Source organism: Polyergus mexicanus, unplaced genomic scaffold (assembly GCF_030449975.1).
Source record: "Polyergus mexicanus isolate NDT 795.1 unplaced genomic scaffold, iyPolMexi1.0 SCAF_6, whole genome shotgun sequence".
In the NCBI taxonomy this organism is placed as follows: Eukaryota; Metazoa; Arthropoda; class Insecta; order Hymenoptera; family Formicidae; genus Polyergus; species Polyergus mexicanus.
In genome coordinates, this window is record NW_027223326.1 from 11,070,896 (window position 1) to 11,096,911 (window position 26,016).

At 40.0% G+C, this 26,016-nt stretch overlaps 2 protein-coding genes across 11 annotated transcripts in view; one reads left to right on the forward strand and one right to left on the reverse strand.

The window, feature by feature from the left end:
• Positions 1-14,877, forward strand: part of LOC138933863 (dentin sialophosphoprotein) — a 175,695-nt gene extending 160,818 nt beyond the window's left edge. For 5 of the 9 annotated variants that reach the window (XM_070296975.1, XM_070296974.1, XM_070296972.1 and 2 more), the window contains one exon: positions 2,549-8,520. In XM_070296975.1, the coding sequence (XP_070153076.1) occupies positions 2,549-2,661 (113 nt within the window). In that variant the 3' untranslated portion in view covers positions 2,662-8,520. Of the gene's footprint in view, positions 1-2,548; positions 8,521-13,943 lie in introns of those variants that run through there. The other 4 variants (XM_070296979.1, XM_070296976.1, XR_011447048.1 and 1 more) reach the window with 3 other exon arrangements.
• Positions 12,244-25,833, reverse strand: LOC138933864 (profilin). 2 transcript variants are annotated; one of them, XM_070296982.1, is made up of 3 exons: positions 25,599-25,833; positions 17,001-17,270; positions 12,244-13,554 (listed from the first exon to the last, which is right to left on the reverse strand). In XM_070296982.1, exons 1-2 carry the CDS (start codon positions 25,707-25,709, stop codon positions 17,001-17,003), a joined length of 381 nt encoding a protein of 126 aa, XP_070153083.1. In that variant the 5' UTR covers positions 25,710-25,833; the 3' UTR covers positions 12,244-13,554. The 2 variants fall into 2 exon arrangements, with proteins under 2 accessions (XP_070153083.1, XP_070153082.1); XM_070296981.1 differs by having other exon boundaries at positions 12,244-13,626; positions 25,599-25,829.
• Between the last annotated feature and the right edge of the window lie 183 nt (positions 25,834-26,016).

Below are 26,016 nucleotides of genomic sequence, written 5' to 3' on the forward strand. Positions count from 1 at the left end.
GAGGCAATATTACACGACTAGTCAAAACATGACGAGTATAACAATGCTTTTTCTTTCGGTTTGTCATTTTTTCAACATTAGCATAAAGACATCGATACTTTCTCGGTCGAAACTAACAAGAAATATTCTTTCGCGTTAACATATTTAGATTCGAAAGTATGGATCGCTCATAGGTATCTAGGTATTAGTGAGCGAGGAGACCTGTGTCGATCGAATCCACGCAATTAACATGCAGATCGAGCAACCGGCACGTCTAGGTCTATGCACGGACGTTACCTTGACACGCTATGGCGCCGCTCAAAGTCATGGCCAATCGAGAAGACACGTAGTCGGCCTGCGTGTTCCTCCACATAGGACGAACGAGTTACGTATGCGATTTCGATGCGTATCACCGGGGAAAATGTGTACGTGCGTGCATGTATATAACTGTAATCGTCACCCGATGTCTCGAATAATTGCATCGCGGGATTTTTTCTTCGATGAACTAGGCGGGACTTTGACAAGGACAATATCGAATAGAGAAATATATTTTAATCGATTAACTGAGAAATTTTTGATAATATGTATGAAGAAAGCGTCGATTTCCCCAAGAACGTTGATAAAATTTCACGAAACTCGCATAGGAAAAGAGAGGCGAAGAATCGATAACAGACGTCGCGTTGATAACGACGATAGATCCTCTTAATCCGACGGCTATTGTTATATGACCGACGAGAGGATTATCTCAAGATCTTCTCGACTGCTTAACATATGGCGCGGCCCGCAGTTGAAATACGTAAAAGCACGACTGTGTCTGTGTGCGATAACGTGTCACGTGGCGTCTTTGCGATGTACACGGCACACGATAACTGCAATCGGACTGCAACCGCTGTTTGCAATTAAGATTTTTTTACATTTTCCTAATTCGAGTCTTTTTGAGCAATTTTATTCCGCGGTACGATGTACAGAATCCATCTCTTTCCAGACATGATAAAGCACGCGTTTCGAAATACTAAAGAAACCGCAAAATGATGACGTTACCGTTACACTGAACGATAAAAGTAGACCTCGAGGGGGTCTCTGTTTGAATGAATAAGAAAATAAAGTATCTCTACTGTTTCTCTTTTCCTCCTCGCATAATATACTGTTCAAATTCTTGAAATAATCGTTAAAAAAGATCGTTTTGCGATACAGATAAATAGATAAATAAATAAATCCATCGCTATCATTATTACACCTGTTACGAAATACATTGCGCAATAAATGTTTTCTCGGCGCGAGGATGTGAATGATATTTTTTTTCGCTTTACTTTTAGGAGACGGCGTATCTCGAGTGACTTGAAATCGGTAAAGCTAGAGTGCATGCATTTGTTCGTCCCTTTTTACAGAGAGGCAATTGATTACCGCTCTGTGACACAAACGAGGAATATTCGGCATTCGTCCGTTCCAATACAATTCGTTAAGAATCAGACGGATCGGCCTTCGAAGAGGCAAACTATATACATATACATACGCCTTTACACGACCGATTATCAGAGAGACGGATGGGAGGGTAGATCGATTTTCATTAGCGGGTTACATCTTCGGATCTTTGAGATCCGATAGAATCGGAGATGGAAATGGATCGTACCCTCTACTAAGTCCTTTGTCTCCTTGTTAATGAGCAGCCTCGGTGACTTTGGGCACGCGTATAGATTCTCACGATATAACCATGCTGCCAGTTTTGCTCGCTCGGCTGATTACGATCTCGAGAGACGATGCCGAGAGAGTCTCCTCGGAGTCTTGTCATTACGATGAATGTCGAGACGAACCGAGCCTTGTCGCATATTAATTTCGTACCATTGAAAGATGGTTGGCAACAAATTCCGATACGTATTGTATTATAGATTTGCGATATCTCAGAGATTAATTTTTCTCCTATATTAATAATTCATTACTTCATATTCTATTTGATCTTCCTCCTTCAAATCGGCTGATTTTCTCTCTGTATTTGTTGTTTCTCATTTAAAGTATAATTATTAAAAATTAATGCGATCAATTATTAATGCTGCGATGAGAAAATGGGAATACATATGATCGATAGAATACAATATGCAAAAATCAAATACGAAATATCGCGCGTGTCTAAAGTCTATGTGTGATGTCTCCACACGATTTTCGTTCGCGATAACTGATGCATCAACACAATTGATCGTGTAAGACACTGTGTTGCCTTGGCGTGTTCGTCCGGCAACGGTAACGAAACCGCAAAGTGCTTTGAAGCGGACGGTGCTTCTCGCCGGCTGCAACGCGAACAGATCGATCGATGAATCATCGAGTGATGGAATCCGCTCCGTTCGCCACTTCCAATTTCAGCGATTTCTACCTCGCACACGTCCGTCCCGGTAAATATCCGATAACCAGTTTTTTTTTTCCCCCAACGCATTAACTAATCACAAGATTCGAAGTTTTTCAAAATCGAATGTCCTTTTAACAGCAGATTCTTTGGACGATTTAAATCCCCTCCATTAAATTCCACATGTGAACTTAATCGAAGAATATAAGTCTGTTAATCTCTTGGCTCTGTAAGCGGGGGGAAACTCTACTGTTTCAGGCGGGGAAAGCGGCGACGCCCCCAAGAAGAAGGGTTTCTTCAAGGGCTTTTGGAAGAGATCGCGCCACTACTCCCTGGAGAACCAATAGCCCAGGTGCGCGAGGGTGACGAGCCACCATCAGCGGAACAGGCAGCTGCGGCAGCAGCGACAGCGGAGCATCGCCACCACGACGACCCTCGCGAACAATCCCTGCTGCTGCATCGTCCAGTAACCCCGATTTACACGTGTATCGACCGCGACCCTCATCCCTCCCCCTCTCCAAACGGGTACTGTCTTCTCGCGTGCACGCTCTCGACACGAGGCCGCTATTCGCGCGCACAAATCCGATTAATTGCGTTTATTTTAGCAATCGATCAATTACTAATGGTAAAATATGCCCTTTATGATTTTGCCTTTGAGTTTATTAAGCGACAACTCGCGCGAAAGATTACTCTTAAAAAATTATATCATTTTCCCTCTTTTCGAAATCTGAATCTAATATCTGTACATAAACTAGAATGGCATAATCGACATTTATATTGACCATTGACAGATTTAAAACGGGATCCTTTCCTCCCCGCCTTATCCTGCCGGAGAACCAAGGGGCATGATTTTTCAGGTTCGCCGTAAAAGGGTGAGTTATTCGGTTTCGCTTTCGTAAGTTGATTTTTCTTTCTTCCCGACATCTCGTAATAAATTAATCATTTTAATCGAGAATGTAGACAAGAAAATTGTTGGACGATTTTCCAAAAATTCCAGAACTCTTCCGCACGATATACTAGCCTTTATCGATATTACGTTATTAGTCATCTCAAAGAGATTCGCGCGATGTCGGGTCACTTTCGCGGGAGAACGTGTCACGATCTAGAGAGCTGGAGCGCGAGAGTTGTCCCGGATCAAAATGCTTCGTCACGCTGCCTGTCACGCCGCGTTGAGTTCTCTCGCCACGCGTTATCACAAGCCTAAATTGATTCGCGATTCGCGCTTACGTGTGCGAACGTGATTCTCGCTAATCGACGAAAGTCGAGAGACGCTCATCAGATCAGATATCTGATTAATCCTTCTTTTTTGACCAAATTATTTTTTACTAACATTAATTTCTACAAAAAAAAAAAAAAAAAAAAATAATTTTTTTTTTTTTTTTTTTTTTTCAATATGAGATTTATTCGAAAACATGTATAATTAATGTGTTCATAGAAGAGAATATGAAATGTGAGTCTCTTTTATTAGCCTATTTAAATTGGCCTGATTAGAATCAATTAATGTAGGAATTGTTTAATTTTGTTAATAAACTTAGTTTCTCTCGCGAAAAAGAAGAAAAGCCTGATTTTTTAAACGAACATTTTTTTTTTTACGTAGCGCTATTTAAATTGTTGACACGATAAATAGATCGAATACTTCTTTTTTTTTTTTTTAACGCTACGATAAATATTTTTCATCGTCAATCGCGTTTTCGTTAATCGGCGAGATTGCGTGCTTTCAGTTCGAGTCTTTCCACCATTCTCCTTTTATAATCGAAAAATAAACGCACGCCGCGCGCGTTGTAGAAATGAGAAACGAGAAAACAGAGTAATAAAATAATAAATAATATACAGAGTATTCGAGTATATATATTTGAGTATACTCAAACTTTTATTATTATGCGTGCGAGACGGAGGAGTATAAGAGCGAAAGAATGAGAGAGAGAGAGAGAGAGAGAGAGAGAGAGAGAGAGAGAGAGAAAGTGAGAGAAGCGGGCGCGAGTGAAAAATAAAAGAGATATCACACGGCGCATTATTATTGATTATCATTGTAAGTTTATAGAATCATTAATACGTTGTAACGTTATTATTAATGGGACGATTACACAAACGCATACATTATACAAGCGGCATACAATACACATACACACATATATATACAATACATACCCCGAGACACGCGTTAACGATAATAAGAATAAAATACTATTGATTAACATTATTACCGATAATATAATTAATTGAAGTTAATAGCTGATAATGTAGCGAAGAGAGAAGTGACGATGATGATGATAACTACGATCGTATGTATTTAATAGAGTTTTTAAGTCAATGTATCGCGTTCATCCCCGCGGATATCTGACAAAGACGACCGACGTGAGACTACAATCGGAAATCGGTCGAATGCCAAAGATTGTTCCGTGGTGTGTCGAGCTCGAAGAAACTATAGGAGAGAAAATTGTCGACGAACCTTTCAGCCTAGCGCGTAATATATATATACAATATATTTATATATAGATTTGTAAATTATTTTCTATCTCTCTAAAATTTTCGTATATTCTCGCGACGCTTATATTTGAGACGATTAAGAACGAGAAAAAAAAAATAAAAGGAAATATTCATTTCCCTTTTACATCGACCGAATGCGAACGAAAAAAATATCCATTTTTCTTTCAGATAACAGTATTTGAATGTACAGAATAATTTACGGAAGAAAGTCTCAGGGGCAATGGGATATTTATTATTATCGAAAAATGTTCCCGAACTAGAAACGATATTTCGCTTTAGCGGAATGTGTTAATCCTACTGCCTCTGACAATCCCGATTACTCGCCAAATGTTAGACAATTTTTTTGAGGCGCTTGAGAAATATAATTTATCTTATTAAATGTATCCTACTTTTCTCTACATTCGTTTCTCTTTAGAGTTCGTCAAACTCCGTCAACGGATTTACGAGACGGCTGCTAAACTGTTCATTTTATTTCTCTATTCCTTGCGTGATCGATAACGATTTGTATCCCGTTAATAGAGGGGAAGAAGCAAGATGATAATTGCATGACGGTGCCGTTTTTGACAAAATCCCGATTAATCGTGAAATTCTTCGAAACGTTACGCAACGGCGAGGTTCCTCGATCGGCAATGGACAATGGGCATTCACGGAGCGTCCGTCACGGCAAGGTACAAACTGTTGGCTAAAACTTTGTTGTTCATCCGTCGACGTTACCGATTAGTCTTAAAGGTAATCTAGATAAGCGTAAACTGCGAAGCGTTAACGATTTTGCGCGCCGCTCCCATTAAGTCTATCTCATCACTGTCGCGTCTCGCAGGTCAGATCAGGTCAAGTTAAACCTTGACGATTCGAAAGAATGGATGGATATTAGGAGTGAGAATTTAATCTGGTCAATTTTTATATCTGAATAAATCTTTTATCAATTAAATAAGTTTTATATTTTTTAATTATATAACCGATACTAGAATCTTGAATAATTGTAGAGATAAAAACATAGAATTACGTTATAGAAAGTCTCAAATGTGGCATGTAAATCATAAAGTACGACACTCCGATCTTTATCTCATAGATCTTTTAAAAATTTTTTCTTGGCACAGAATGAAATTAAAAGATCAATCGATGCAAGAACCAAGTGGATTTGTCTCATTTTTTAATTAAAGTTTTAATTCGGTTTCGCGATGTCGTCTAGTTTATTCTCGTGCCAAGATTAGGAAGCTAGAGAATAATGCATTCAATTAATGCAACGTGTCGTACATAGTAAAATCGTAAAAATACGCCGCATTGCGTATACGTTGACCCCACATCCGCAGAGAACCGGTGTCATCTGCGAGACGCTGCTTAACGAACGGCCTCATATTGAGGTCACGTAATCACGATCAACGACATCACGTTTGATTGTGAGATATGATATCCACGAGAGACTGTAGCGTCTACGAATACGAGCTGCGATCTATCGATTCCGCGTGAGGATACGTTTTTCAAATGAAATGCGACCTTTCTTTCAAAATAATTTCGCACATTTCTGGAATTAACTTTACTCTGTACGTTTTCGTTACTATTTGATATTTTTATAAATAAATAAATGTTCTCGTGTCGGAATCGCAGATTGCAGTCTTCCGTAGATCACGTCTGTCAGATAGCAAACGAATCACAATGCGATGACTAATATCGCGAAATAGTCGTTTCGCTTTCACTGTTAGATTACCGACTGTCACGATCCTCGTCGTTGTTTCACGTCACGTCGCGACGAAGACGAGTGAATAACGAGCGAACTCGGAAATGCGCCGGGATGAATCGCGGCGAACAGCGAGACCCGTCTTTTTTTTTCACGAGCGTAGATATAGAATCGATGGGTATCGGCGCAGAGACGAACCCCGAAGCGTCACGCGGTGAACCGAATCACCGCGTCAAAATCCTTTGAGAAAAGGAAGAGAATCCACAGGCTCGGAATAAATAGAAGTAGTAGCTAAGCACCAAACCGCATGCCTTATACGCGAGGATCCGCGTGCCGACACCATCCCGAAGGGACGCGATCTCCCCTTCATATAATCTCGATATCATAATATATATTATTTTATTTTATATTATATATAATTTATATGTATGTATGTATGTATGTATGTATGTATGTATGTATATTACAATACGCAGTTACGTCTTGTAACATTTATAAACTCGATATTAATACCTGAAAATAAAAGCCGCAAATGGAATTTAAACCACGACTGTATATCATATCTTTTATCATAGGCAAAAAAAAAAAAAAAAAAAAAAAAATAGAGAAGTGAAAGAATTTAAAAATCATGGTATCTTTCTTTTTTTTTTCTTCTCGTCAGTCATACTGCTCTCCCTTCGAAGGGCCGAAATCACGGCGTCGGCGCGCGGATCTTAGGATACACTACCTGATCCGTGTGTTACAAAGCGACCCGGCGAAAGTAACTCCAACTCGGATCGTGTTGCGCTTCGACAATCCTTCGGCGAGGCGATTGATGGCGGTTTCATCGAACGAAGGCCCTCTCTTCCGGAAGCTAACCGATGTCTCAGCACCGAGAAGAAATCTGCGTATCATGCGGCACGGAAGATCGCATCGAGATGCAATTGCACGCGCACAAAATTGGGGAGACCTTCGCGCGCGTCCTCGTTATGTTATATAAATTTTGAAATTCCACACACATACATACACACGCATTATTACGTACATATACAGAATACACGTTTGCGCGATAAGGAAAAGTCTATAAATATATATATATAATATATTGTATTATACGTGCTCTCTCGTAACTTATCTCGTCTATATTATTTAGATTACGATGTAACTCTATGTAAAATTACATTACGTACGACGCACATCTATCGCGCTACAATAGTGTTTAACTATAATGTTACGCCGGACGTGTGTGTCCGATCGGGCGCTCTCTTCCCTCCCCGGCGCCAAGCGTCATCGAACGAAATTCCGTCGAAGAGAAAATGAGAGATCTCGCGACAACGATCAGACATTTTAGAAAGGAACGTCATGCGAAAATTCCAATTTTCTTTTTTTGGGAAACACGAGAGAGAGATATTCGATATGTATAAAGACATTCCCATCATCGTTCATTCCATCTTTTGTTCTACAGCCAAAGTGGAAGCTTTTAGGGAGACACTGTAAAAATGCCCGAAATATTTGACATTTTTGACAGAAAGACACTTTCTGAAATGGGCGAAGCGATGAGTTCGGAGAGTGGATCTCTGGCGGGTCCCGCGTCTCGTAAAGTCGGGAAGCTTACGGGATTATGGATCTTGCTCCGAGTCCGGATGGACCGACAGGTGGAGGAGTAACGGGACGGAACAAACCGGCCGGTTCTCCTCGAGGATCTAGTACAAAATCGTAGGATACGCTTTACGTTATTTCAAGGGAGGGAGGGAAGGGAAAATTCTGCGAAGAAGACGCGAAATGAATCTCTCACGGACGCGAAACACACCGGTATGAGATCGGAGCGCCCGACAGCATCACGGCGTTGACATCGACGAGATAACTGCCCCGATGAATTTGTATAAGCCGAGGTTGATTGGAATTATTATCTCCCGTCTCTCCTCTCGTCCCGAGAGAGGACGGGATATAGAAAATATATCGACATTTTTAGACTAAAAAAAAAAAAAAAACCAATGGTGGTGTATTTATTTGCGCACGACACGACAGATTGAATATTGTTGCCAATAAATTTATTACAATCGTATTTATCTCCTTCAGTACTTTGCACTTGTGTACATTCATTTCGACGACCGATAATATGTATACATTCGTCGTTGAATGCAAATGAGACCGCAATCGTCGTAATTAATGCATATGTCGAGAGATAATTCAGGAACGATCAACGTAAAAATAATCATACTGGATTAATTTGTTCATATCTTGCTTCGCAGGCTCTCAAAATAGAAAGATATTAAAAAAATATTGATTTTATAAATCAAGATTTAAAAATCAAACAAAATTTTGAAGCTTTAGATAGAGAAATTTCCGATAAAATTACAAATTTTTCTGATCTCGATTAAAATTCTTCTCGAATCTCGGATATTTTCAACTATTTATAGTAACATTGCTATATAAAGGGAAAGGAAACGACGTAGCCAAGATCTACTTACGATCTCTCGGCGAACCACCGTTTCGCGCGGAAATGCGGCGGTCTTTCGCGGAAATGTCCGCCGCAATTTCCGTCGATAAAATAAGCGGTGAAGCTGTATCTTTGAAAGGTCAGAAGATATTTATTTCTGCCTATAAACAGAGCTTAGAGATATTTAAATTAAATTTGTTTCACGCGAAATCTTTCCATTTCTTATTATTTTACTATATATAAATGTATTATAATACATATCTTATTATTATTTTATCGAAGGAAAAAATATTCTAGTGTTTTGTATAAATAATAATATTTCTAATTTATTAACAATTATGGAAAATTTCTTTATATAAAGAATACAAAGCGCGAATGTTTGTAAGAAAAATCTTTTTAGAAGGAAACAAACTGAAATGTCATACTTACCTTGATTTACGCTTCGATGGTCGCATCAATATTCCGTATTGATTATCAGCGGCTCGCTGTTGAAGCGCTCGCAATTTAGACGCAAACATCAAAGCCTTAATTCTTTCTCCTCGTTTTTTTACACCACTTTATACAAATTTATTATTCTCTTAAACACAATTTCGCTTTGTTCGATCGTGAGCCGTTCTCGTCGTCGTCGACGTGATGCGAAAGAATCTTACGAGAAAAAGTATATATATACGGTATTTCGACTTTACAAAAGTTACATCTAGTTGTCCGGCGCGCATCTAGTAGTAACTCGATTCTTTTTTTTCACCCTTCTTCTCCCCTAGTCTCTTTTCTCTCGCCCCGTCTGTATGTATCCTTCTTCCTGCGTCTCCCTTTCCGCGGTCCTTTTCTCTCGCCGGATAACGCGAATCGTTGTTGAATTTCGACAATATAAAAAACAAACGCGATAATAATAGAAAAATGTGTAATAATAAGATGACCACTCTTGTCATTCGCCCGTATAACAAAGGTCAGATCACGTCTTAAAGAATCTTTACGACGATAGAAGAAATACGCTTATTGATATTAGTAGCGTTTTATTAGCACAGCTGTTACGAGTAGCGAGGAACGAGCCATCCTCGTTCATTTTCGTCGGACCATCACCTTTCGAAAGACGAGTGCGCGTCCGGAACAAGAAAAAGAATATGTATTAGAATGGCGAAGAATTTCTATTAAACTTCCGAGAAACGTTGTTTAACGAATGAAGGTAAAGTGCCAACTTTCTCCTTCTTTTTAGTTTTATCTTTTCTTCGAAAAGAGATGATGAATCGATCGTTAAAGGCCGGCGCCGAGAGGAAAAGGACACGCGCACGCCGTTATTATATCCCGTGCCAGGATATGAAGAAACGCGAAAATTGAGCGACGGAAGAGCGAGATTGTAATACGAGTACCTATGTAGGAGTCACTTTGTCTTCTTTTCGTTTTTTTTTCTCTTTTTTATTACAATTATTTTACTTCAATGTTTATTCCTTCCTTTGTTATCAATAAAAATCGTTACATAGTAGTTTGGGCCGCTGCTTGGCGTCAGACGAATCGACAAGCAACCAATTATAGTAATAATAGTAGCAGTAGAGTAATAGTAGTAGTAATAATTGATAGCGGTATCGTGTGTACATGCTGTGTGTATGTGTGTGTGTGTGTGTGTATGCGTGAGGTTGTTCACCGTGCATCGAATGAATACGCGCTTACACCGTCGATTCATTTTCGCGTACGAGAGGAGGAATTCTCTTCCTCTTCTTCCTTCTCGAAAATGGATTCTCTCGCGCAGTCAATTGCTGACGAATGTCGCGTATAGTATTGCGTTTCTCGCTTTTTGTTTGTCAACCGTTTGTAGACGAAGGAGACCCCCCCTCCCCCCCAAAGGCCGAGAATACCGACGCATAGGACGCGAAAGCGAAAGATAAGACGACGCGACCGCGCGATGCTGAAGTTGGCGAGTCGAGCCAAGATAAGAAGACCGCGACAGGGGGATAAGAGCGCGAATAAGAACACTAATCAGGACCGATCCTCGCGTGCAAATGATAATGAGCTCGTTATCCGACAGAGACATACGAAGGGAGTCGGACGGAGGCTCCCGGCGATATTATCCTATCGTACATCTTCTATTGGCGGAACGATAGAGAATTGGTCGGAGAGAAAGGAGTATATAAAATATATTTTATAAAAAAAAAAAAAAAAAAAAAAAACACGACGTGAAATAAAAAAATATTCAATAACTGCGAAACATTAACAACGAAATATTAATTTCAGCATGTTCTCATGTATAAATGTGTATTAATGATTGAAACTAGATTAGAGACGTCTTTATAACCGAAATATAAATTAATCGAGAAAAGAATTTATGCTCTTATTACGCCGTTATCCCACCCACCCACCCACCCTCCCCCCTTTCCCTTCTGCTCGAACTTCTAGAAAGCTGACACTAAAGGGGAATCTTTATTAGGCTCGTTTGCTGGACCTTTTCGAGAAATCTCGCTACAACTCGATATATCTGCGAATGCATCTGCTGTGTAGAACACTATTCTCGCATACACGCGTAAATGACTGTACATGGGCGTGTATATGTGTTTATAAATGTCGGTGTGAATGTGTTATTTTTTTTATGCGACTTTCTCTCTCTCTCTCTCTCTCTCTCTCACCTTTTCATCGATAAAAATCTCAGCAGTTTATGACACATCGTTCGCCATTTTGTTTTATTCCTCTTACACATAGCAATAATAAAGACAGTAAATAGCTAAAAGGACCGTATCAATTCTTGGGGGGGATGGGGGAGGCGGCCAGGATTGCGGCCAATCCGTGCCGTATCACCCGCTGCCGCATGCTCGCCCGCATTGTCATCGTTTTATCATCATCATCATCATCATGTTATTATCGCCGCCGCCATCGTTATCGCCATCATTATACTTTCGCACTTGCTCTCTTCTCACTCTCTTTCTCTCGCTCTCTCTCATTCAACTCTTCCTCTCTCTCTCTCTCTCTCTCTCTCATCTCATCTTCTTCGGCTCGCGCATTCAATTTCAAAATCAATTCCTTTTCCATCGATTTTTCCGATCATAGATCATTCCTTTTATCTTTCACTCTGCATCTCCCATTCGCACTATCCCTTTCTCACCCTCGCTCTCATCCCAAACGTTCCTCATACTTGCTCTCTCTTTTTCTCTCCCTTTCTTTCTCAACCTTACCAAGTTTCCCTAACATTCGCTATATCTTTTATTCTCTCTCTCTCTCTCACTCTCTCTTTCTCTCATACTCTCGCCCGTGCGCTCACCCTTTCGTGCCCTACGAAAAAGACTGTAAGCCTAACACACAATAGTTTATTATTATTTATTATCAATACTTCTTATATTTAATTCATACGTGTATATGTGTGTATTGTTTTTTTTTTTTTTTTTTCGTCAGCGAAACACCGCGTAAGCGGTCACAAAAGTTCGACGTGTCGCGCTCTTTCTCTCTTTTCCACTCTCATATCTCTCTTCCACGTCTTCTCTCTCTCTCTCTCTCTCTCTCTCTCTCTCTCTCTCTCTCTCTTTGATATTCGTCAATCGATCGTCGATGTACTTTGTGCGCGCGTGAAGCTGGGTGCGTGAACGAAGCGGGTGTGTTGAGTGTATGATACAAGAAGAGATCGCTTCCGCGTACGCCGCACACGCGTGACCCGCGGACACGTGTCCTCGAAACGAGGACAGCCGAATTTCTCGCGCGGAAACGACTGCGCTTCCCCTCCGAAGAAAAAGTTGAACGGAAAGTGAAAGATGCGACGTCGCGTCTCAAGGAGTCCCGCTGATCGCTTTCGTCGCGCGACAAATTGCGACGCTCGCTTCGCAATCCATCGCGTTTCATGCTTTTTTCCGATGGGAAAAAGACACTCGATCAGATGTTGAAATCGCCAAGAACTCGTCACGCGCGTTTGTCGCAATTTATCGCGCTCTCGCATACTTTTGCGCTCTTTCGAGAATAGCACGCGCGCGAATCGCTCGCAAATCCTACACGATCGAATCCCGCGACGTCGATGTCATCACGCGCGATGCACAATATCATTCTATCACCGTACGGTATCGGCTTTCCGGTATTGATCGTAGCGCTATCAATTTTCATCCGTCACCTCGGATATGCGATCTCGCGCATCGTCACAGCCGTTCGTTCGCGGAGTTTGGGAACATAGAGAGCAGGTGTGTGGCACAATGATATCGGGGTATCGGCATATCGATCATACGTGCCGATACGTTTTTCGACGTTCGCGCTTGTCACGCACCACCGAGTACACGCGCCTACGAGGATCTTAACTGTAGACGCTTAAGTACGTATATGTGTTTTGTCGTTTGTGAGAAAAGAGCTCCGGGAAGGATCAAAAGGAGGCCGTAAGGATGTCAGATTGCGTAAAAGAAAGGAGAGGGGAAAGGGAACAAGGGTGCATCTCGTTGTTTACGTATAGCGCATGCGTAGATTCGCGCGCGTGCCTCTTTCTTTCCCTTCTCTGCGCGTCGCGTCCAAAGGGTGGAAAAAAAAGGGGGAAAAAAAAAAGAAACAGAAATCGAAGAGAAGAGATTGATGACTGGGAGCAGTAATGATAGTGGTTACTGTCGTCGCTCTGTGTGTTGTTGCTGTTCTTCATTCGTGGGTTGTCACGCGGCAGGGCTTGCGGCAGTTCCGGCGCGACTCGTGCGGCATGGCGCATTCCATTCGCTGTTCATTAAAATAATCGACCGATATCGTTTATTATTAATATTAGATATTTGTGTTGGGTCCCAGAGGTTACTGCAACAGAAAGCAGGATTAGAGTGCGGATTAGTCGGTTGCGAACGTAATGTTATTTAATTAATCGCGAGATTGGATATAAAAATAGAGAGATTAGAACTTTAATCTCGCGGCTTATATTGATCAGGAAAAAAAGAATGTACAGTTCAAAGCCGCAAGAGAGAGTCCATTTCATTTATATCATCGGAGTGTGATGGAATCGATAAGATAAACACGCGGTAGTCGCGACACGTGGAATCTGACGTTTACGTTTACAAAGATACAATCGGTATCCCGTACTTTTACATCAGAATTTAATCCGTATTTTCTTTTTTCAGATGCGATTTTAACGCGAATAATTATTTATTCACCAATAGAAGCGACATTCTTCGCCTTCTTCTCGTGGGAAAAAAAAGAAAAAAAAAGAGAGAAAATATTTATCGTATCGCGATGTCACCTCGCGACCGAAACGAATACGCAAGTGCAGCGTGATTAGTCATCGCGGCAAGCTGATATCAAGCTAAAATGTTCGCCGAGAATTATCCGCGTGAGTCACACAGAGACGTCGTGTCGCCTGAAAACCGAGCGCTTCTCGAACACCGCGTATAATCAAGATCATTTGTTCGTCGCTCGAACCTCTCGCGACGAATCGGACGATGACGACGTGGAAAATTTGTCATACTCTCACAGAAGAGCTCGATCTCATTTTTTGATCTCATTTTAACGAATATTGTATGAAAGATTCGATAATTATTCAACCTACTACAAGATATAAGACTAACTAGCCAGATATTTAACGTTGGAAAATGCCGCTCATACTTTTGATAATTTCCGGGAAAATATTGAAAAAACAAATGACTTTCTAAATTATTTCTAATCTCGTTATCAACAATTTGAATTATTATTTAAATTATTTAAATTCCGTTATAGTACAACGTCTCATTAATAGGCGCGTTATTTCCTCCGTTTCGAGTAACGCTGTTGGTCGTTTATCGTTCCATTATCGGAATGCGATATACGAATACTTGTTCGCGTACACAAGCGAAGCATGTATACACACAACCGGCTTGTATTCGAATTTGCGATACTAGAGTATCAGGGGTGCGAATAATCCATGTCGACAAAGCGCTCACAAAGTGCAATTGTATGTTGAATCCCGTCACGAGAAATAACCGGGTAAAATCGATTTTTTACACCGTTTTATAATTTTTCGCCCTACATATGCAGGTTGTATTAAAATTCGAATATTTTACACATAGACAGATATGATAAAGATGTAAGAATATATCGTGTGTATATTAATATGTAATGTACTGAATATAATAATTATATTATATATAGATCTATTGTGATAAAAATATTATATTTATATAAACTCTCGATCAATGTTTATAATCTGTGAGAATGCTCGAGTCATCATATAAAGAAGTCGATAAGAGCTCGGATAAGTTTACCTAAGGGGTAAAACTTTCGATAAAACGACAGACACTACATCCTAGAAAATTCAAGTCTAGTCGTTCGAGAGTACTCTCTTTTCGAATAAATGCGCGTTGTCGATTACAATTTACGCGAATTACAGGAACGTAGACGAGTGCGAAGCAACGACCTAATGGAGGAGGAGAGAATGTTTTCCACGGTTATGCTTGACAGACGCGCGAAAACGCAACGGAGCGCACAATAGGAGCGGTCTCTCTCCTCGCGAGTATGTCCCGGGATGCGCTATTGAGTGACAAGCCGATAATGATAAGCCCGTAATACACGACGAGGCGGCTGCGGCAGGGAAACTCGTCGGTTAAATCGATGCGAGGGGAAGTGGTGAATAAACGTCGCGTTAATCAGTGACGCGGACCGGCACCCGCGATTTTGCACGCGGATGTACGTTTAGTGATCTGGTATCTGAGCGAGAGATGCGCATGTACAACTCAAACAAGGCAGCTCGTACCGTCAAACCGTATCTAGCTCGTTCTACGAAGAAATATTTAATAAAATTAAGAGCATTTCGTAAAATTTTACCGCCACGAATCTAATGAATCTTGACGATTGGAGCCGAATTAAAAAAATATTTGGCAGTATTAAAATATATCTAAATGATCGGAAATCGAACAATTTCGATGTGGAATGAACTTTACTCGATTCAAAATTTTTATACAAATTTTGTATAATATATAATACTTCGATATAAAATAATAATAATAATAATATAATATTTGAATATAGAAGATAATAATAATATTTGAAAATAATAATAATACTTTATTAATTTGCTAAGAATATTCGTCGTGTTGTTGACCTGTTTAAATAGTACTTACAAGGAAACCTAATCCAAGTGTTACACGCCGATTTTTTTTTCAAATTTGGCACAAATGTAGAACTATCAAAAATATTTGATTCGTATTTTTTCATTTGTGCCCATAAACGGTTTTACGGGTAATTAATACCCCTCCAATATTCAACCCTCTACCATTATTAAGTACAACAAGAATGCATAAGAAAGAAAATTTAATGCAAGATTATTGATGCGATATTTAAAAAAAATGTGTGTATGGTATGTGGTGTGTGTGTGTTAATAACATATGTAACGAGCAACTAAAAAATCCTTCATATCTTAACCCACTTCAATTAAATAAAGCATTTCAATTCATTTTTTTTTTCAATCTTGTTGCTGATTTGTTTAAACTGTTTATCGTTTGAATAATTTAAAACAATGTACTTTACAAATTTAATGCCATATTTAGAATCACTTATCCGCATAACTTCTATAATATACGGTCATTATACTGTATTTTTTCAACTTCTTTGCTGATTTGTTTCAACATTTCATTATTTAAACAAATAATTTTGCAAATCTTACTTTACATTCATAATTGGCGACACAAAAAACTTCTACATCTCGCATTAAATTTCGTTTCTTATGCATTTTTGTTGTACTTATAATGGTAGAGGGTTTGAATATTGAAGGAGTATTAACTACCCGTAAAAAAAAAAAAACTGCTTATGAACAGAAATGAAAAATTACGGGTCAAATATTTTTGGTAGTTCTACATTTGTGTCAAATTTGAAAAAAATATAACAGCGCATATTCTCTTTCACGTATTTGTAAAGTTAATTAAATTTCATCATCGGGCAGACGCAGCGAATACAGCGAATACAAACTTTTGTTCGTAAGCGAGATTAGAAAGATCCCCCCCTCCCCCCCCCCTAGCACGAATTTACAGGAGGCAAATTAAAGTATCTCCGCTGCCCATGTCTACGCGAAAATAAGAATCTCGGTACAAATTTAAAATACATATTTTCGAAACGAAAAGATTTCCCGAATTTCTCGCGATAAGATAACGAAATGGCGATCGCGACGATTTATTTCGAGGATGAAAATGTCTCTTTATTATCATACTGACCTAATAGCCGCAGGACACGAGGTACTCGCCCAGTTTTTCAACGACAGATGCGGCCTGTTGAGGCTGTATGGGGTCCTCGTATAGGGAGACAACTACGGCTTGCGTCGTCTTCATGCAGTGTACGCCGATTTTGCCAAGCTTTGCCCTTATCACACGGTCCGTACCCGATAGGTAGATGTACCTGCTGCCGGCTAAGGTAACGCCCGACGACGTTAGGATGTCCTGCTCCTCAAAGCTCTGCACTAATTTCGCGAGCTCTTCTTTACTTACCTGAAAATAGAGAGAAAATCCTCTTATATTATCAGTGATGGCGCAGTGACAACGTAATAACGCGCTTAAGCTTTTCAGAGGAATGTAAATCCCGGAAGCTACGACTATATCCATGTCATATAATAAAATATTACGACGTACGATGATGTTACACGACTTTGGGTTTAGACATTCGTTAAATTTAGAATAAAGATTCTTTAATTTAAAAACAAGACACGCACTTTTCGAATAAAAGTCTATTATTTTTCAAAATTAATCGTAAAAGTTTTCTGCTACTATACGCACAAAATTAATATATAAAAATTATTCTTTTCTAAAAAATAATATTCATAGAAAAATAAAAATTCATTATTCTTTCGACAGAAAAAAATTGTCAATGAAAAACTCCTCAACGAAGAAAATTGAATGAACTGAGAGAGAGAGAGAGAGAGAAAGAGAGAGAGAATGATGAGAGCAGCTATATCCTTTGCGCTTTTCATTTATTAGTAAAATACATCGCACATCACACTTGCGATATTATTTATTATTATCACTGCGAATCGTGATGTTGACCCTTGATTACGCGAGAGCGAGAACACCGGTACTCGTGGCAATCTCTGCAAACAAACGATCGTCCCTCGTCATTCATGCTGAATACACACATACAAGAGCGAGTCTGTGTCGGAGTCTAGGTATTTAGAAATACTACGTTCTATTTTATTCTCGCATAGATGCTCCCGAATCTTGAAAATGTACAAATAAGCATCTGCTATCTGCGCATTGTCTATCGAAGAATGCTTCTTTATGATCCAATATAAATCGAATCGTTTCCACCTCATTTCCATAATTACAGGAGTTAAAAAATTATTTTTAAAATTAGATACATCTCAGGGGAATATTAATAAAGATTTAAATATCGCATTGTGAATTCATTCTTTTCATTCGAGGAATATAATTAATTTTCTTTTCCCATTCTCACTGAGACTTTTAAATAATTTCGAAATTATCTTGGAACTGATTAAATTTTAAGGAAAAAAAAATTAAAGAAATAATAAATACAAGAATATAAAATACATCTTTTCGATGGAATAATCTCGTGTATCTCGAGCAAATCGATAATATACCCAGTCCAAACTTATGTACGAAAGATGCAATACCGTCGATGCACAGATGACGTCACTGGAATTTTCATAAGAGCCAGAACTAGTTGCCAAACCAGCGTCATCTCTCCCTCCTTCCCCCCATCCTTTTCCTCCCGTCCTACGTTTCCTATCAAAAATTTATTTCTGCGAAAAGCTTTAAGTTCGCTATCGTGTACTTGCGATATTACTTGAGAGACACATCGTGTCAAATGAATTCCGCGAAATCCACATGCTAATCTATTTTTCACGCGTGTGAAAGAGCATAGCAAACATTGTTGACACCTTTTGCATTTTTTTTTTTCTAAATCCGATATAAGATTTATGCATCATTAATGCGCGCATGAACAAATAGAAATTTCACACAATTATTTATCGTTAAATTATCATAATCATCTGTGCTCATGAGACTTATTGTTAATAATGTTCATCGCACCAGAGAGTTGTGCCCGACGCATCGGCTACTTGTAGAAACAATGTAGAGTTTTTTTTCCACGGTAGTATGTAACAATTCTGATTATAAATAACTTGAAAATATAAGATGATTCATATTACTGAAATATGTTGAAGTTGGGACAGTTAACATATCATTTTATGCTCGCGGATAAAGAAATGAACATACATCGTATTTTTGAAGTTACAATTTTATATCTTTATCTATTTTTATCTGGTGGATAAAATTTAAAGTTACATCGTCGAAATAATCAATACGAAACATTAAAACCCAATGCAATGATGATCTTTTTTTTTCCAAATTACGAAGAAATCATCCGCGAATTCTAAGAATTCGCTATTTAAGTGACGAACAGCTTTGGGACGGCTTTGTATAAAAGAATTTATTCCTCTATTCCTGCCGAGAAATACGATAAAGAGAGACATTGGAAAAAAATATCGCGATGTTCCCGGGAGGGATATCTTGGAAATATATACACGTGACAGATCTCCGAGAAAAGATCACAGATTTCAAAGTCAAGTGTCTCAAAGTCAATTACTCCTTTAACCTTTTGTATCTGATGGATCCGGCTGACATGGACAAAGAGATAATGAACGATAAGAGTCACATAATTCGCGTCAGCGAATCGATAGTATACTACTGTAATCGAGCATAGCTACATAAGACTTGATAACGACGAGCCTTGTCGAAGCTGACACCTCTACAGTCTTAACGAGTTTCTCTCATTTCGCAAAAGCAAAAGCGACACCATGTGAAATGGCTCGATGATCCTCGAACTTTCCACCGTCGTTTCTTCAGTCACGGATTTCTTTGATTGAATTTAGAAAATAGACTTCTTTTCAACACGGGGGAAAACTCGATAAACCCTGATGTAAATAAACGTCTCCCTTTTCTTCCTTCTAAAGAGCGCGCGAAGAGCTAGCTATTCTTCACGAGACTTGTAAGAGAGCTATTCTCTCCATAAAGAGTCACGTAGACGGATAGCGTCCGTGAAAGCGGATCGATGCACGCCTAAATGTCGGCGGCGCGTTGCAGTTAATCCGGGATGATCTAAGACGGCCTTGAACTATAAGCGCATCCGATTACGAACGTCTTTGTACGGCAGACCGCCGTCTTCTTTCTCACGCTCATGCTCACGCCCGAGGCTGGTTTTCTTGTCCCTCGCATGCTATTTCCGCCGAAACGTTACATTAAATACGTTTCGGTCAAACGTGAAGTGCAAAATCTGTCAAAATTATTTTCTCTACCTCGATAAATAACAATGCTTTATTCTTTGATCAATTTCACGAATTTATTTCAGCGAAATATTCATTTATCGCTAAGCTCTCTCTATATTTAAAATTATTTAATAATTAAAATTGATACGACAAGCTTTTTTCGTTAAGGAATAGTTAAACGAGAGAAAGAACCTTTAACTTTTGCATTTTCCGCTCACGATACGTAGAGAAGCTTTATCTCTTGTTATCCTCGCTAAGATACAATATTTTTATGTGTGTGGTATATGAAGAGGAAAAAAAAAAAAAAAAAAGAAAAACTTTATAGTGTCTTGTTTAATTTTCTTATCCTAATATACAATCGCAATATACGAATCTGCAAAGTGTGTTTAATTGCTTCTTAATGTCACGTATTATCGTCCGCTTGGCGTAACGTTTATGAGTCAGAACTATATGATTACGTTTTTCCTTGACTTGCGTATCGATAACAGAAAAAAAGCTCGTCCCACGTGATAAAGTACGCTACACCATCAAGAATATCTTATCCTGTTGCGCGTTGGCGGGAAAATAATGTCCGCTTTCTGTTTAACTCTAGCCTGTTTCTCGCGTCGTCTCCGTGATGGCAATGCCGTTCGTGCATATTTAATTAATTATTTCGCTCGCTTACTATATTTTCGAAAAATTACAAAACATTTTGAACAATGAGAAAATCGCATTTCATTATTCAGAATACAAAAGATGGAAAAAAAAAAAGTAAATCTAAAACTGCTAAAAAAGTTTTTATAAATCACACATGTTCTTTTTTTCAGAATTTTGTTATAATCTCGCTTGATATTAAATATCATTATTGCAGAATAAAGTTTAAAGTCATCCTTTTATTAATTTTCCAAAATGTATGACGAATGAAAAATTGTATCTCGAAATAGAAAATTCTAAACTCGCTTCAAGCGCACGGAAGCGTGGGAAGAGAATAAATATCTATAATCGTGCATAGAGAGGAGTTCACTCGAACATTCGCACCTGATTGCGCGATCGAAACGCATCGTTTGGCAACAATTAATTCAGAGTCATCGAACTGCGACAAGCTGTCTCCGCAACAACTGTATGATCGCGAAGATGCTAAACAAAATTCCGCGACTCGTTTTGCGCTACTTATATTTAACAGCGTCCCGACTTGGGAGATATTCTCGTCGGAGCAGACGAGAATAGTGTCCCCTCTGGCATATCGATTTGAGACGGTTTGAGAATGCTAAACCAGGCGTGTGAGTCATGATAAGACCCCGAGATGGGTGACACGGGCCCACCTTCCGGTGTGGTACGGCCCTGAGAGCGATGAATCACTCGGTCGAAGCTAATGCTTCTGGTTTAACCCTTCAAGTACAAACGTCGAGATTAAGTCCGTACAATTTTTCTTAAACGATAAGATTACAAATATAATGTTTTATGAACAAATTATGTAAAAATAAAATATATATATCTTTTTTTTAAACATATTTATGTATAAGGACACAAGATAGCTAATAGCTTGATACACTATAGTAATATCAGCATTTTATGCTGATTGATAGAAAATAAATCAAGTTTGTGTCATACAGTTGCAAAAGTTCGAAGAGAATATTTTCGCAGCTAAAAGATTAAAAGTTTGTCGATTCGGTTCAAACTGATTAACGAACGCTCTCGTCAACTTGATCTTCTCTCGTCAATCGATAAAATTAATTGTGACAATTAACACCGAGCTAATCAGGAAGGAACTGTAAATTTATAGAAACCGTCCAATGGTGGAATCATATTAGTCGTGTGACAAATGCAAGGTATGTTCCTATAATTTTATTTTAACTATGGACAAAATAATCAATTTTTAATTATTTTATCTTTTCCATCAATAATTTTCGAATATAAACTAGAATGCAATAAAATCTTTTTGCTTGCGTCAATCGAAGTCAAACTTTACTATTATAATTTATCTTTTGGATAAAAATACCAGCACAATCCTTCAGATTTTTTTTATTTCTATTTATATATATATAAATAGAAATAAAAAATATATAAAGAAATAAAAAGTTTTATAATACATATATATATGTATATTTTAAACTGCAAACACACACAATAAAACGATTCTAATTTGCTGCACAATAAATTATTCTCCCTCGTTATTAGGAGCGTTACTAGTTTCAAGACGCGAAGAGAAGGCATACGATCATTTTCTTCCATTTAATCTCAAGAAAATAAAATTGGAGCCATTCGATTGATAAGGTCGAGTTTCGCGTTCGTAACCCATCTCAAAGTATCCGAAGAAGTGATTCCAGCATTGACGTTTCCGTCTTATAAGGAGCGCTAATTTATATATCCGATCTCGGCGAAGGCCTTGTCCCGAATCGGGCTCTCGATGCACCCAGTTTCGCGACACAGCATTGCGAGAGGTTTTGCCGGTCGGCATCGCCATTTTTGCAAGTGAAAAGTGCAGCTGGCGGTGAGCTTATCTCTTGATCTCTCTCGTCCAGCTATGACTTCAGTAGGAGTAGCCATGTGTGACCGCACTCTTAACCTATCCTAATCTAATTGACGACTGTCCTGCGAGAGAACAATTTCCGCGATCCGCTAAAAGCTCCTCCATTCTCTCTGCTCTGTTTTGTTTTTGCTCTTCAACGAAAGTTTTGATATTTCTCTTCGTCGCGTTTCTAATCTAATCTATATATAGTTACTAAAGAGAGAAAGAGAGAGATAATTTTTAAATATAATCTTTCTCATATAAGAAATTAGATTTAATATATCGAGCTTTTGGTGTGATTCTTTTTTTTTCCTTTTCTTTCTAGCCGTAATATTTTATGCCGAGAACGATCTCTCCGATAAAAAGAAAAAAAAAGATAAAGGAATCACATTTTTTTTTGTCTGGATGATAAGAATCTCTTACCTCTATATTATTCTAACCTCTTTGTCTTTCTGAAGTCGCAAAGAGAATTTTTGTTAATCCTCTATTTCCTTAATCCTATCAATTCGACATCCAACGATTCAACAATCGCCACCAGTTTCGTTTCCATTGTCACGAACGTAGACATCACTTCCGCATGTCGGTGGCATCGAGATCCGAACCGGTTTCAATGCCAATTTGGCGAGAAGCCGAAGTCTTTCGCGCTGACAGGTTTACCGACAGGATTCGCGACGAGTTTCAGAAAGTGCAACGCGGAGGGCGCGTCGATCACAATCGTTTTCACTGCGATTCGGAGAGAGAGAGAGAGAAGAAACATATTTTTAATTTTTTTTTGTTTCCCTTTTTAAAGAACCGATCATTATGCGACGAGAGAATCGTAATAGAAGTCTGAGCAAAATATTAGGATAGGTTACCGTGAAATGTCCTAAACGACAAAATATATCCTCTTACACGTGGTAATCGATGGGTTTAAGATTCGCAATGTGTCATGTTTTTCCTGTAATCACCGTTATTATTAGCTTTACGATTTGAAGACGCGAAATATTACCTTGCAATTGTAGCTAATTTACATTTTCGTACAAGAAAAATTCAAAGAGAAAATCTGGATTTTTCTTGAAAATATTTATTTGGATAAGAGTCGTCGGATAAGTTGCAGTTGCGTGAAACGTCTGTTGATGAAATGGAGGATTATGAAAGTCCTATAAATATGATTGCACTCTCTCTGCATATTATATATATATTATATATATTATATACAGAGATAACAATTTACTAGGAAAATGATTTTAAAAAATATTAAATAACAAGTATCGATTTTAATCATAATCGTTGATAAAAATGTCTCTTTGAGGAAGATTGTCGACTTTGTTCTTATCAAAGTGCGGATTAAGAAAGGTAATAAATTTATCAGACGCGTTCCGTTTTTATTATTGCTAAAAACCAGCAAAACGTATAACGTAAAATGAAACATGTGTGACAGACAAAAAGATTAATTAAAGTATTTGACTTTAGGACGAAAAAAATTAAATGACTTGGACGACAACTTGACGGTAATGCAATATAGATAATATAGATTCGGAAAGCTTTATTAGAGCCGGATACTCGTGACGAAACATACATCGGGGATCGCGGAAAGAAAGAAAGAAAGAAAAAAAAGAAAGATCATCCCACGGTCCCACTCGGTCGCACCAAACTCTCTCGCGCCTACGTGCATACGCTCGTCGCCAGGCTAACCTAAAAATTCGATTCGCCCCGTCCGGCGAATGTTCGTCCTCGCGGACTCTCACCGATACCACAAGCCACACGTCGACCGCGATCGCGCTCGGTCATCGATTAAGAAACGTCGTGATCGCAGACAATGGACCACCATTTCCACGTCGCGATGCGACAGCGCAACGTGCCCGGCGCGTTGATAGAAGGCGGCCATGTTAAGCGTCGCCATCGCCGCCGAGAAGACCGTTGCATAGATTTCGAGAACGAGCGAGAAAGCGTACGTCGTAAGCATTCATTTCGGAAAAATTGTGTCTCCGCACTAACGCCCATCTCTTTGCCGAACGACGGGAGATCGCTCCCTCGTCGTAAGATTCGTCTCCCATACGTGTGACGCAAGATCGTCATCATCGTCGTCGTCGTCGTCGTCGTCCCGTTGCTGAAATCATCGGCACCGGTTTTTCCGAGCGCCGCACGTCCCGAAGGCGGGAGGAATTTTTGAGCGAATACCTATTGCCACACCCTGTCCGAGGCGCTCGATACACGGATCGATCCTCCGCCGGCTTACTCACGCGACGCGCGCCCCATGTGCTCTCGCCGTCGTCGATTTCGACGGGGAAATCGTCTCGTCGACGAGGGCTCTCGTTGCGTGCACTAGAGTCGATCGATTCGTCGCGCACCTCCGGGGATCGTAGCGCAAGAGAGATAGATAGATAGATAGATAGAAAGAGAGAGATAGATGGAGCTAGCCGGTCAGAGCGAAACATGTCCGCCGCCCCCGAGAACGTGCGACCCCGTCCGTCGTCGTCGTCGTCTCCCGCGGGCTCTCTCGCGGAGGCGGACGACGATGACGCGACGGTCGCCTCGCGACCGGCCGGCCGGGCTGGCTGGCAAACCGAATACGTCTACGTGGCACTTGTATTTCGGGGTTAGAAAGTCCGGCCGACGGACGGACGACATGCCGCGCGACGCTCGCTCGAACCGGTTCGTGTACAGGAAGCTCGAACGAAGGTTCGGGCGAGCCGCGCGGACGATCTCGCCGTAGCATTTGTCCTCTCTCTCTCTCTCTCTTTCTTTCTTTTTCTTTCTTCTTCCTTCTCGCTCCCTCATTGTCCTCGCGCTTTCTCCGTCTCTTTCTCTCGCGTCGACAAAGCGCGTTATACTCGCGATCGAGAGCTTTACTCCGCGCACTTTCCCTTTTATCGAGGGGGCGTGCTACCGGCTGTATGATGCTTCTCCCTGCGTTCTTATCCGCCCCGTCACTCATTCTCTCTCTCTCTCTCTCTCTTTCTCGCTCGCTCTTCGGTCATTTCTCATTCACTCGCTCTCTCGCTCGTTCTTTCTCTCCCTCTTTCTCGCGCGCGCGTTTGTCGGAGTATTCTCTTTTGAAAATGTACTCACTTCGAAGCCCTCGGATTTCGCCCATACGTTGCCATCGTGTCCGGCGATCGCCGCTTTGGTAACACATCTCGACGCGAGCAACTGCTTATCAACGTAATCCTGCCAGCTCATTTTTGAACACAAGGGGGGAAGGAGGCGATCGAAAAACTGTTCACACTACGCCACACTAGACGACCGCAACCCGTCACTGACTGTCTCGTCTCGCGACTACCGATACGCGGCTCTGAAACGCCGGTCGTGCTACCACCCTCCTCACCTCCCTATCCCCGCCGCCCCACCCTTCGGCGATCCGCCGTCATCGCCGAGTCGTCCTTCGCACGGCCTGTGCTGTCGCGCCACCTAACGGATATTTCCATAACCAATGGTTCTAGGGATATTCGGATAATCGAATTGTCAAAATATTTTACTATTCGATATT